The sequence below is a fragment of the Saccopteryx bilineata genome, chromosome 3, assembly GCF_036850765.1.
Source record: "Saccopteryx bilineata isolate mSacBil1 chromosome 3, mSacBil1_pri_phased_curated, whole genome shotgun sequence".
Taxonomy (NCBI): domain Eukaryota; kingdom Metazoa; phylum Chordata; class Mammalia; order Chiroptera; family Emballonuridae; genus Saccopteryx; species Saccopteryx bilineata.
This window is the reverse complement of record NC_089492.1, coordinates 87,122,591-87,135,589: the sequence shown is the minus strand read 5'-3', so window position 1 is coordinate 87,135,589 and position 12,999 is coordinate 87,122,591. Positions and strand designations below refer to the sequence as shown.

At 40.4% G+C, this 12,999-nt stretch overlaps 1 protein-coding gene across 2 annotated transcripts in view; it reads right to left on the bottom strand.

Moving 5' to 3' along the window:
• Nucleotides 1–4,865: 4,865 nt before the first annotated feature.
• Nucleotides 4,866–12,999, bottom strand: part of PPP1CB (protein phosphatase 1 catalytic subunit beta) — a 38,662-nt gene continuing 30,528 nt past the window's right edge. For both annotated transcript variants that reach the window (XM_066266806.1, XM_066266804.1), the window contains 2 exons: nucleotides 10,048–10,182; nucleotides 4,866–6,663 (listed from right to left, as the gene is read on the bottom strand). In XM_066266806.1, coding sequence (XP_066122903.1) covers nucleotides 6,559–6,663; nucleotides 10,048–10,182 — 240 coding nt within the window. In that variant the 3' untranslated portion in view covers nucleotides 4,866–6,558. The remainder of the gene's footprint in view (nucleotides 6,664–10,047; nucleotides 10,183–12,999) is intronic.

Here is a 12,999-nt window from a genome sequence, read left to right as displayed (position 1 = left end):
GAACAGACCCGCGTTCAGCCCGAATTCCGTCCCTAGCTCCCCGGCCGCAGGCTCTCTACCTCCTCCCGCGGGCCCCTCACTCCCTGCACTGAGATAGCAAAGGCATCTGTCTGTGCGCGCGCACCTTTTTTTAACCTGGTACATGGTAAGTATTCAATAAAAATGAGCTACCGTCAGGCACTGATACTGCTGTTGAGAATACATATTTCGTCGGGTTCAGGGGGAAGGGAGCGAGGCGTGGACAAGGCCCGACCCGGGGCTGCGCGCTGACCCAAACCTACCCCGAGCAGCACCGGTACCTGCTGTTCAGAAGGGTGTCTTCCCGTCGCCTAGGACAGGCAGCCAGCTCTCACTTCAACTAATGAAAATTAATTTAGATGTTACAAAAGTTTATTGGTAACCAGATTATAGATTATTTTCTCATATTAGAAAGGAAATTTGTGACCAGACAGGATCTCACTCTTAACATAGCACGGGTTTAACAGGTCTTTAGAAGTTTCTGGGTTTTTTTTATTTGAACCTAGCTGGCTCCTAGGGGCACTGAAAACGTAAGGGAAGTATTTTGCAAATTTTGAAAAGTGAGTGAAAGGCGGAGAACTGCCACCCGGCCGGCCAGACGCGGGACTTCCGGGCCCGACACCACGCCCGCCTCAGGGAACGAGGCGGCGGGCGGCGCAGGCCCCTCCCCGCGGGGACCGGCCCACCCCGTCGCCGAGGAGGCCGGCCCCGTCCCGCGGGAGGCGGTGGCTGGGCGCGGCTCTCCCGTCCCCGCCCCCCCTCCCCGCGGGGACCGGCCCGCCCCGTCGCCGAGGAGGCCGGCCCCGTCCCGCGGGAGGCGGTGGCTGGGCGCGGCTCTCCCGTCCCCGCCCCCCCTCCCCGCGGGGACCGGCCCGCCCCGTCGCCGAGGAGGCCGGCCCCGTCCCGCGGGAGGCGGTGGCTGGGCGCGGCTCTCCCATCCCCGCCCCCCCCACCCGCGCGGCGGCCGCGAGCTCCCCGGCCCGCCCGCCGACGCACCGCCCCGGTCCCCTTCGTGACAAGCGGGGCTCGCGGCCGCCGGCTACCCCGCGCCCCAGCTGCCGGCCGCCCGAGCCGGCTGCGCGCCCCGCCCCCGGCTCCCAGGCCCAGGCCGCGGAGCGGGAAGGCCGTGTGGTCGGTGCCGCGAAGCCACCAGGGGTGCTCACAGAGACTCCGCCGCCACCTCGCACAGGTGGACACGGTGAGAGGGGAGGGAGGGAGGAAAGGACCAGGCACAACCGCCGGTGAAGCCCTAAGGTACCTACGAAAACCTGAGGCTGGTGATAGGGGCCGGGCGGACGGGAGGCCTCCCCTACACGCCCCCCAGGCCTGAGACGGTTGTTCGCAGGTCGCTTCTCCTTCGAACTACCCGCTCCGTGCCCTCCCGCCAATTGAGAGCGAGGCCAGCGCGGGCCAATCAGCGGAGATACCGCCGGGGCGGGGGCGGGGCCGGCCGGAGGGTGCACGTGCCGTGCGCCGCGAGTCCCTTCTACCGTTATCCTGCCTCGCTTACCAAACAGGCAAAGGGAAGACGCAACCCTCCTCCTGCCTTATTTACCCCATTTCCCTTGGACTCTTATGAAAGTCTGGCTTATATGCAAGCCATTTATCTTCTTGCCGGCTAGATGGAGAGGCCTTGATAAGTTAATTATATTAACAAACCACTTAAACTACTAAAATGTGTGCATACTGTGGTTCTCTGATAAGGGGATAATGTTTTCCTTTCGCCAAATCCGTTCTAAATTGTCAATTCTTCTTCTATAGAAGCCTTTCCTTTTTGGCCTCTACCCTTAGCCAGGTGCCTAGGATGTAGCAGGTGCTCAGTGTCAAAGGAATACATAAAAGAATTCTTCACAGCTTTTTAATTTTTTTTCTGACATCCTTGCTTTTTGCCTTCTACCTAATACAGCAATTTTCAACCAGTGTGCCACAATACTTTTTAAAATTTGCATTACCTATTTAGTCACGAGCACTGACCTCCTTTCCTGTAGATTGCCAAAAGAAAAAAAAACAAAACAGCCAACACAATAGCTGTCCAACGTGAATCAAAATTATACCTTATCAACTGGCAAAAAAATACATTTCTAGGTGTCATATTATTGTAGTAATTAGTTTACGTGTGCCATGAGATGAAAAAGGTTGAAAATAGCTGACCTAATGGATAACCTGCCCCCCTCTTATCCCTCACTAACATATAGCCTTTTCCACATTGCTACAGTCTTGCTAAATATTTTTTAACTGCAAAATACTCTACAACCGGTGGACCAAATTTAAGGGATCAAAATGTTACACTGTATCTAAATGCCACTTGTTGAATAAACATTATAAGGAGCACAAGAATGAAACTTTACATGGATACTTACATGGAATCAGTTTGTCTTATTTAACTCTTGTTCATTTTGTAAGGTACGCTGTCACTTCAAAATTCTTTTAACCATTTTTTAGAAGTTTAAAGAAATTATGTAACACTGGAATCTAATAAAAAGGGACATATTATTTCTAAGTAAATGCCAATGGAATAGTAAGGCTAACATGTCTTCTGAAGTGCAGCTTCGATTCAGGGTTGGATCCACAAGGAAGAGGAGTGGATTACGTCAGGGTAGCAAAAGCAAAATAAGCTCGACTATCTCTTTTCTCTAGACACTTTTGTTTACTATTTGAGAGGTGGGGAGGCAGAGACAGACTCCCACATGCAGCCAGACCAGGATCCTCCCGGCAAGCCCACTACGAGGTGATGATCGGCCCATCTAGGGCGGCTGCTCAGGAACAGTCATTTTAGTGCCTGATGTTGAAGCCATGGAAATATCTTCAGCACCTGGGGCCAACTTGCTCAAACCGCTTGAGTCATGGTTATGGGAGAGGGAGAGAGGAGGGGGAGGGGAGGAACAGAAGATGGTTGCTTCTTCTGTGTGCCCTGACTGGGAATCAAACCTGGGACTTCCACGCCAGCACTCTACCCCTCAGCCAACAGGCCAGGGCCTTTAAACACATTCTTAACACAAATATGGGAAAGAATGTTGAAGTCAAAAGTTATGGTTGCCAGGGAGATAAAGGAATGTATCTGAACTTATAAATGAAGATACAGTATACTGCAGTTCCTTGGTCCAGTATGATACACTTTTATATTCTTAGGGAACACATCCCACAATGTTCCTGGCTTTCCCTCAGATGAACTCTCGAGAGGTTCATGTATTGCTCACAGAATTTAGGGGATCAGGGAATGTTCAGATATTCCAGTACTTTCAGTGTTTTGTATAGTGCATTTTCACCAATGAAATAGAAGTTGGGTTTTACATCTAATTTGCATAATCAAACAACTTTCTTTGACTTGTTTGCTTTTCTGATGTTCTTGTTTAATAAAAACCAAATGCTTTTTTTTTTAAATTTTTTTTTAAACTTTATTTTATTTAATTTAAAAAAAATTTTTTTTAATTTATTTATTTTAGAGAGGAGCGAGAGAGACAGAGAGAGAGAGAGAGAGAGTAGAGGGGGAGGAGCTGGAAGCATCAACTCCCATATGTGCCTTGACCAGGCAAGCCCAGGGTTTCGAACCGGCGACCTCAGCATTTCCAGGTCGACGCTTTATCCACTGCGCCACCACAGGTCACCAAATGCTTTTTTTAATCGCTTCATATTCATTTTGAAGTATCCTCTAATTTTTGTGAGCAGTATATATATATTTATACACACACACCTTTGAACACTTCCAATTAGCCACCTTTATAAGCTTCAAAATTCTTCTTCCCGGGCCTGACCTGTGGTGGCGCAGTGGATAAAGCGTCGACCTGGAAATGCTGAGGTCGCTGGTTCGAAACCCTGGGCTTGCCTGGTCAAGGCACATATGGGAGTTGAAGCTTCCAGCTCCTCCCCCCTGTCTGTCTCTCCTCTCTCTCTCTCTGACTCTCTCTCTCTCCTCTCTAAAATGAATAAATAATTAAAAAAAAAAATTAAAAAAAAAAATTCTTCTTCCCGGTATTTGATTCCACATTTTGTACAAACATCTTGCTGGTCATGATTAAAATTTGTCCATGGGCAAAATTAAAACAATAAATGTTAAAGCTTCAAATCCAAGGAGTCCACTGTAGTACAGAATTAAAACAAATTGACCCTAATAATCCATGTGATCCATCACATTATCAGTTATCTAGTGTGGTTTAATGATTTTGAATGTCATGACATTTGGACTATAGATAATTTAAATATAGAAAATTATTAAAAATCAGAAAGGAAGGACAATATAAATTAGTGACACTAGAATTACAGGCTATTTGTCTCCTAAGAAATGAATTTTTATTTAAGTAGCACTATTACCATATATTTTTAGTAAACACATTTTATGAAAAGAAGCTGTTAAAAGTGGTTTTAAGACTGCTCGAATATTTAAACATGATAAATTTCCATTATTTAAAATTTAGTGGCCAATATTAATTTGCTTAATTAGTGACTATTTTTATATAATCAGTATTGACCAGGGTAAATTATTGTAAAACTCCAGTAAGTAGGATCTAAATTACTGTTTTGATTAATACTGAAATTAATTTAAAACTGCCCTGTTTCTTGCCAAAGGTTTATTTTCTAGATCTGCTTCACGAAGACTACTAAGTGTACATCTAAAATTCTATTAGAAATTGCTCAATTTATACTCCAGTTAGGAAGGTATTTAGCTTATATTAGATAAAAGCCTGTGTGACTTAACCTATCATATGCAGTACATGAACACCTTCAGAAAAGGATCAATTCAATATACATTCAAGATACTGAAATCTATTTGAATAAAAATGTGTCTAATCTATTGGAATAAAATCTGTCACTGTAAAGGGGAAAAAGGAGAATAAAATAACCAGTCAGTCTTCATATCAATTAGACAACTTTACTAAATGAGAAAACTACATTTAAAATGTGCTTTAAAACAAAATGGAATTAGAAAAAAAAAGACATATGCATTTGAAAGAACGTTGCACTGTGCTGAAAATCAAATCTCTTGCAGTAATACAATACATCAATTCATAAAATTTAAGTTAACAGAATTCTCATTTTAAAAGACAATATTAAGGTCAAGAATTTCACATCTATGGTAGCACACATAGGGCATTATAAATATGATGTCCATCCTTATGAAGCTTACAAATTTGACAATGCTCAATAAAAGCTTTTAGAATCACATCCAAAAGTATTGCATCTAAAATCACAAATCTGTGTCCTCTAAGTTCTCCTTGTAAAATCTTTGTTCACTTTCTATTCTTCCCATTTGTTAGTACTAACCCCTTAAAAAAAGAAGGAACAGAAAAAGAAGTGCTGCAAAAAACGCTTGATCATGTACAGAAATTATTGCTACTATAGCTCACTACAAAGCATGTCTATATATCATATGAACTTTGATCATGAAAAATCAGAATAAAATTCTTCAGTGACATAAGCCTTACAATCGTATACAACATTCACATGGCAATATTAGACAGTTAAGCACCCAATATCTGTAGTTGACAGAATGTCCCGCTGACCAGCATTCATTTAAATACGTCCTTCGTACAGAGGGAGGGAAAAAGAGATAGTGTCAGCTTTCCAAGGCTTGTCAAAAAAAGATTCTCATGTTTTGTGGTACTAAACACAAACAAAAATGACAACAAAAAACCCAAAAACAAAACTGATGCAGGTGAGACTGTTACCAGAAAGTTAAGCATGCCAAAAGGTGTTTCGTGCGAATTAAAACCTAAAACCAAAGTACCACATAACCACATTACCAACTAGGTGGGTAATACTATGAGCCTTATCTTAAAGTTAAATGAAATGCTACTGCACAATAGAGCATCAATAAGTTAAAAATTAGAGTGCGCAAATCCAAATCTGTGGCAATTTCTGCATGAAGCAAAATATTCACTATCAGCTGTAAAGTGTGCCCAAACTGTTTGATTAAATCACTGGATTGGACAGTTTGCATACTTTTAAAATATCAATCTCTAAAATTTCTTTTTACAGTAATGAGGCATAAGTTTTCTTAGTAAGATCAAACAGGTACTTAAGTAAATAAGCAAGAGAAAATAATAGTTGGTGAATGTCTTTAAAGCTCGTCCACATTTCACTTTTAAAAATGTTTAGGGGAAAAGTTTAAACTATTTGCCATTCTAGCAAAAACAAACAAAACATAACAAAACAAGCCCAAAATAATGAAACAACCAAGCAACACTAAGACCACATTACACAGATGGATCATCATGCTTTCATCTGGTTTAACTATCACATCTAGTTTAACTGGGATGCTTTTCAACTTTAAAAACTGTGATAAGTGAAGATGTAACTTTAATGGGTAATTTTGAATTTGGATTTAACTTTGTTGAATATTGTAACAGAGTATATACTTATTACAATACAGTGTAGCACATCTTTCTATTAGAAAAAATTTTAAGTTCCTTTACCCGTCTCCTTAAGTTAAAGGTGTGACATCATAAAGGGTGTCAAATGGCTGGATGGTTTTACAGTGCACACTTATATATTATGAAGTATGTCCTTAACAAATCTGAAGGTTCCGTTGCACAGTTCCGTTCTTCACCTTTTCTTCGGTGGATTAGCTGTTCGAGGTGGAGTGACGGGACGTCCTGAATTCAGTCCACCGTACTGGTACTTAGCTTTCTTTTCAGATGGCTTCAATATCTTAAAGTAAACAATTTATGAACACTGTTATTCTTTCAAGTGTAGTATGATAAAGAAAAAGTATTATTACAGCAGTGGTTTTCTTTTCTTTTAAATAAATGGCATAAACTGTAAAAGTGCAATAAAAATGTAGAAAATTCCACAAACATTTCTCACCTTTAAAGAGTGTACAAACATCTGAGTAAGTGCTACTATTTGTCATTCCACTGATAATTTTGTAACAAAGGCTTGAGTAGGAGAATCCTATCAACTACTCAATCCTTAGATTTAAGCATAAAAAAAAACCCAAAAACTTTTTTCAAATTAGTGTATCTTGGTAGTGAGGAAAAAAACTCTAGTCTTAAGAGTCAAAAAGACCTAGGTTCTCAGCATAATTCTGCCACTAGTTAAGAGGGTAACGAGTCACAAACTAGTCAGACCTTAATTTTTTATGGTAAATAGATTTTTTTTAATTAGAAAAAAAGCAACAGCCTTACTTGAGGAGCCTGAGATCCTGCTCCCCAACACTTGTCATCAATTTGGTTCAAGTAAACTCATAAAAATTCTCAAAGAAAAACAAAACAAAAACCAGCTTTATTTTTATATATTATACATCATAAAATTTGCCCACTTAAAATGTACAAGGTCAATGATCTTTAGTATATATATTACAGAGTTGTACAACCAGTGCTAATAATTTTAGGATATTTTTGTCACCCTAAAAAGACACTTTGTTCCCATCCCCATTTCCACTTTCCATTCCCCTAAACCCTCAGCTCTTGACTGATTTGTCTTTTCTGGCTCTTTCACATAAATGGAGTCATACAATATGTGGTATTCTGTGACTGGCTTGTTTTTGAGGTTCATGCAAGTTGTAGCATGTATCAGTACTTCATTACTTTTAGTTGTGAAACATTATACCATTTTGTGGATATTCCACATTTTGTTAATTCATTCTTTAGTTGGATATTTGGGTTATTTCTATCCTTTAGCTATTAAATAATGTTCCTATAAATATGCATATACATGTAATTGAGTCCCTATTTTTAATTCTTTTGGGTATATACCTAGGATTAGAATTGCTAGATCATACAGAAACTCTCTGTTTTTCAAAGCAGCTGTACCATTTTACATTTCCACCATCAATGTACGTTTCTCCTATAAATGTACGAAGGCTCCAATTTCTCCATATCCTGACCAATACTTGTTACTCTTTTTTAGATTATATTTATGCTGTGGGTATAGAGCTTTAACCTAATTAATTATAAATAGAAAATTTCACATTTACACAAAAACAATGTACATTTATTATTTCTTAGAACTATGCAAAGCATCATAATGCATCACTAAAAAAAATAATTAATTCATCCACCAAGATGAGGCCTGGTTACTATCTTTAAATTTTAAGTGAGAAGTCAAACATTATACAGTTACAAATAGTATAATAAAAAAAGAAAGAGATGGTCTACATTTAAGAAGAGAGTGTGGCCTGACCAGGTGATGGCGCAGTGGATAGAGCGTCGGACTGGGATGTGGAAGGACCCAGGTTCGAGACCCCGAGGTCGCCAGCTTGAGGCGGGCTCATCTGGCTTGAGCAAAGAGCTCACCAGCTTGGACCCAAGGTCACTGGCTCCAGCAGTGGGTTACTAGGTCTGCTGAAGGCCCACGGTCAAGGCACATGTGAGAAAGCAATCAATGAACAACTAAGAGGTCGCAATGCGCAACGAGAAACTGATGATTGATGCTTCTCATCTCTCTCCGTTCCTGTCTGTCTGTCCCTGTCTATCTCTGCCTATGTAAAAAAAAAAAAAAAAAAAAAGAAGAGAGTGTGTGCATTTTAGGGATATAAAATAACCTTTGCAAGAACAAGATACCAAGAATGATTTTTTTTTTTTGGGGGGGTATTTTTCTGAAGCTGGAAACGGGGAGAGACAGTCAGACTCCCCGTATGCGCCCGACCGGGATCTACCCGGCACGCCCACCAGGGGCGACGCTCTGCCCCTCCGGGGCGTCGCTCTGCCGCACCAGAGCCACTCTAGCGCCTGGGGCAGAGGCCAAGGAGCCATCCCCAGCGCCCGGGCCATCTTTGCTCCAATGGAGCCTTGGCTGCGGGAGGGGAAGAGAGAGACAGAGAGGAAGGGGGGGGGGGGGTGGAGAAGCAAATGGGCGCTTCTCCTGTGTGCCCTGGCCGGGAATCAAACCCGGGTCCTCCGCACGCCAGCCGACGCTCTACTGCTGAGCCAACCGGCCAGGGCCTCAAGAATGATTTTAAGCAGCACAACAAAGCCAGAGTTTATAGCTTTTTAAAAATGTACATGTTTCTATACTTATAAATGGGTACTTGAAGATTCACTGGCAAGTTTTTTTCATCTGAGTTTATAATTCTTTCTCCTCAATGTCTCTTCCACCTATTCATCTTGTAAAAGAAAACAAAATCTAAATTACTCATTGAATTCAGATTCCTTTAGTAGGCAAGTCACTATCCAAGGAGTCATACAGGAATTTAACAATTTAAAAATTTGCATTCAGAAGGACTGATTCACCCTGGACGGTTGGCTCAGCGGTAGAGTGTTGACCTGGTGTGTGGAAGTCCTGGGTTCGATTCCCGGTCAGGACACACAGAAGCGCCCATCTGCTTCTCCACCCTTCCCCCTCTCCATCTCTCTCTTCTCCTCCTGCAGCCAAGGCTCCACTGGAGCAAAGTTGGCCCGGGTGCTGAGGATGGCTCCAAGGCCTCTGCCTCAGGTGCTAGAATGGCTCCAGCCACAAGAGAGCAATGCCCCAGATGGGCAGAGCATTACCCCCAAGTGGGGATGCCAGGCGGATCCCGGTTGGATGCATGCAGGAGTCTGTCTGACTGCCTCCCCGCTTCTAACTTCGGAAATAAATTAATTAATTAAAAAAAAAAAAGGGACTGATACAAGCTGATGACTATTGTAGGGAGATACTCTCCTAAGAAGACCTCTAAATTCCCAGTCTCTAAAACCCTCAAGACAAAGGACTCAACACTAGCAGATGAGCCTTTCCCTTCTATAGCCTCTTCCCCACAGGTGGTTACCTCTGCCTTTCAATGCTCCAAGGGCCTTTTGCTTATGGAACTTGTTTCAGGAGCCTGTGCAGCCAAGGGGGCGCACTTCTACCTCTGTAACTTCTAAATAAACTTTCTTATAATTAAAAAAAAATAAAAAATGACTGATATAACTTAGGTTCCCTAAAACTCTAACATCTGACATATACTAAAAAAGCCAAAACCTCTGTAAATGAAAATAGAAATGAGTCTATGCTGACATTCACTTAATAAAATTGATTTTTTTTCTATACTTGCTCAAGGAAACAAATCTAAAAGAAATTTTTCCTGACAATAGTTTTAATCAGACCTTTAGTTGTTATAAATTTATATTATACCTGAAAGGAACACATCAAAGTTTCATCCACACTCATCATTCCACCAGCATTATCAAATTCACCACAGTAATTTGGGGCTGAAAATAGGGTTACCAATTGTCGTTTAGCAAAAAATTCATATCCATCTTCCACCACCTGTCAAAGGAAATGCCAAAAGAAGAAAACATATTTATAGTAATTCTCAACCATCTATACTAACTGAAATTAATATGACAAAGACCTAAAAAACAAAACAAAAGGAAAAACACCAAACCTATTTGTTTAGGAAGCTTTTGATTTTTATTCTTAAATTTGCCTTAGAATACTAAAAATCAGTGTGCCTTTTCTATAATGGTATGAATTTAGCTTAAATGAAAGCATAATAAATTTATGATTTTTAAGAAGTTTAGAAATCATACCATTTCCAAGGCTCTCTATATGCTAATATGTATAGTGTCTATTCTCTGGGGAGCTGGGAGAGTAAGTACTGTACTTCTTAAATGACAGCATTATAATCTCACTATAGGATCCTTAATTCAATGAACAAAATAACTAGACATGAAAAACACGTTATGGCAAAGACGTTTTCCACGCTTCACTTTTAAATTTTATCTTAGTATAATGTAGCTACACATTAAAAATGCTACTAAATTTAGCTTAATTTATACAGATCATGTTCCTAATAAAATTAGCTTTTACTTAGATTAAAATTTGATACATATAATTTTTATTTTTTTTAGAGAGAGAGAGAAAAGGAGATGAGAAGCATCAATTCATAGTGTGTCACTTTAGTTGTTCACTGATTACTTCTCATATGTGTGGGGGGATGCTCAAGCCAAGCCAGTACTACCTTAAGGCTCAAGCCAGATGAACACATGCTCAGCCAGCGACCTTATAGTTTCGAACCTGGGACCTCATCATCCCAGGTCATTATATCCACTGCACCACACCAGTCAGGCATATATATAATTTTTTTTTTTAACAATTTAACACCATTTCTAGAATCCACTGTCAATTCCTGAGTTAAACAATTTATTGTTTCTCAGCTACAATTTGAGAGGTAGACAATAATGCATAAACATTTTATATTTATAATAGGCAAGAATACTTTCTGAAGTCTTTTAGGTATCCTTTGATTACGCAAAAATTATCCTACAGCCTGACTGGTGCTGGCGCAGTGGATAGAGAGCACTGACTTGGGATACTGCAGTCCCAGGTTTAAAACCCTGAGGTCAAGGGCTTGAGCTAAGGCTCACCACCTTGAGTGCAGAGTTGTTGGCTTGAGAAAAGGGTCACTGGTTCGGCTAGAGCCCACCGGTCAAGGCACGTATGAGAAGCAATCAATAAACAACTAAAGTGTCACAACTACAAGTTGATATTGCTCCTCATCTCTTTCCCTTCCTGTCTCTCTTGCAAAACAAAACAAAACAAAAAAATTAAAAACACCTACAATACTTGCTAATATAAGTAAACACCTTCAAAATCATTTATATTTTTCAATAATTCCTACCTTAGCATCAGGTACAGGCTCCTGTTCTAACTATCTCATGGTAGAATTTCAATATTAACCTTTTCTGTTAAGACCTTGGCTACCTCATCTACTCCAGGCTCGGCATGGATACATCCTTTTAGTTGCTAGTTTCCTTGTTCATTCAAAAACACATTTACTGAAAGAACAAGTTTTTTCTATAGGAAATATCTGGAGTTTGTGTTATTCCTTACCATAAGTCTTTTAACTTCAGAGATAATATGTGTTGTGTATTAATTTGGTATAATTTCAAACCTACTTATGACAAAAATGAAAATTTAAGAGTAAAGTTTTGATGTAAGAGTGAAGTAAGTTGTGTCAGGATGTCATGAGCTCATCTGTTGTTACTGATAAGCACTCGGCAGCTCAGCTTATCAAACTGGGAGCTTATTTTTTTAAAAAAGGGAAGAAGTAACTATGGCAAGGGGAGATTTAAACTATAAATACCCAGATTGTGTGAAGATCATAGGAGAGTTTCGGAGACTCTGCTGACCTAAACAGTTTTCTGAAGATCTTTAGGGCACTAGCGCCTGACCTGGTAAAGGCTTACAGCAAGGGTAAAGCTGTGCAGCAGCCCCTACAAAGGAAATCGTCTTACCTGTCAACAATGGCTCCATCACTGCCTAGCAAAATGCACTAGTAACAAGGGACGTTTTACTTGTCAGCTTTCCTTGGCTAAGCCATCTCTCCTAAGCCTGAGTTGGAGCCTGAGTACCAACCAACTCACATAAAGGTATACCTCAATTCAATTAGGACTTTATTCTTTTTTCCCCTTGTCTGGCTCAACAGTGTTAATTTATTACTGCTTTGGAATACATTATTACTTTATTGGCTTATTAAGAGACATAACCCTCTATACTACTGGCTTATAAAAGTATAATTACTGCAGAGAATTTGTGTTAAACAAAGACAATCTTGGTCTCTAAGTAGAATCTGCCACCTAAAACAAAGCAATATGTTTAAAAATAAACAGAAGAGAGTTTTGGAGGTATCTGGATGAAGACCGCACAAATTAAGGTAGTTCAGTAAACTTTTAAAATAATAACCTTTTTAAAAAAAAGACCAGTGAATGGAGATCTATAGCTGAAAAAACTATCAGGTGAGTGTTTTATTAGGAAACTTACCAGCTCTGCCCTCTTATTTGTTGGAAGGCTATCTTAGTTATCTCAGTCATAAACACAGTACTTACTGATTAAAAGACAACTTTGTCAAAAGCAAAGAATTTGGAGACATGACTTTATTTCAACTGAACTAAGATATTCTGCTAGGAATAAGGCATATGATAGACAACGTGGGCAGAAAATGAGAGCTAGACACCTCTGTTTATCACACAGAATCACCAAGAGGTTAGAAGTAGTCAAGTGTCATGGGGTGTAAAGCCTCCCAGAAAAGGGAAGTACTGTGGAATACCATATACTTAATAAATTTTGCTCTAACAAAAATAT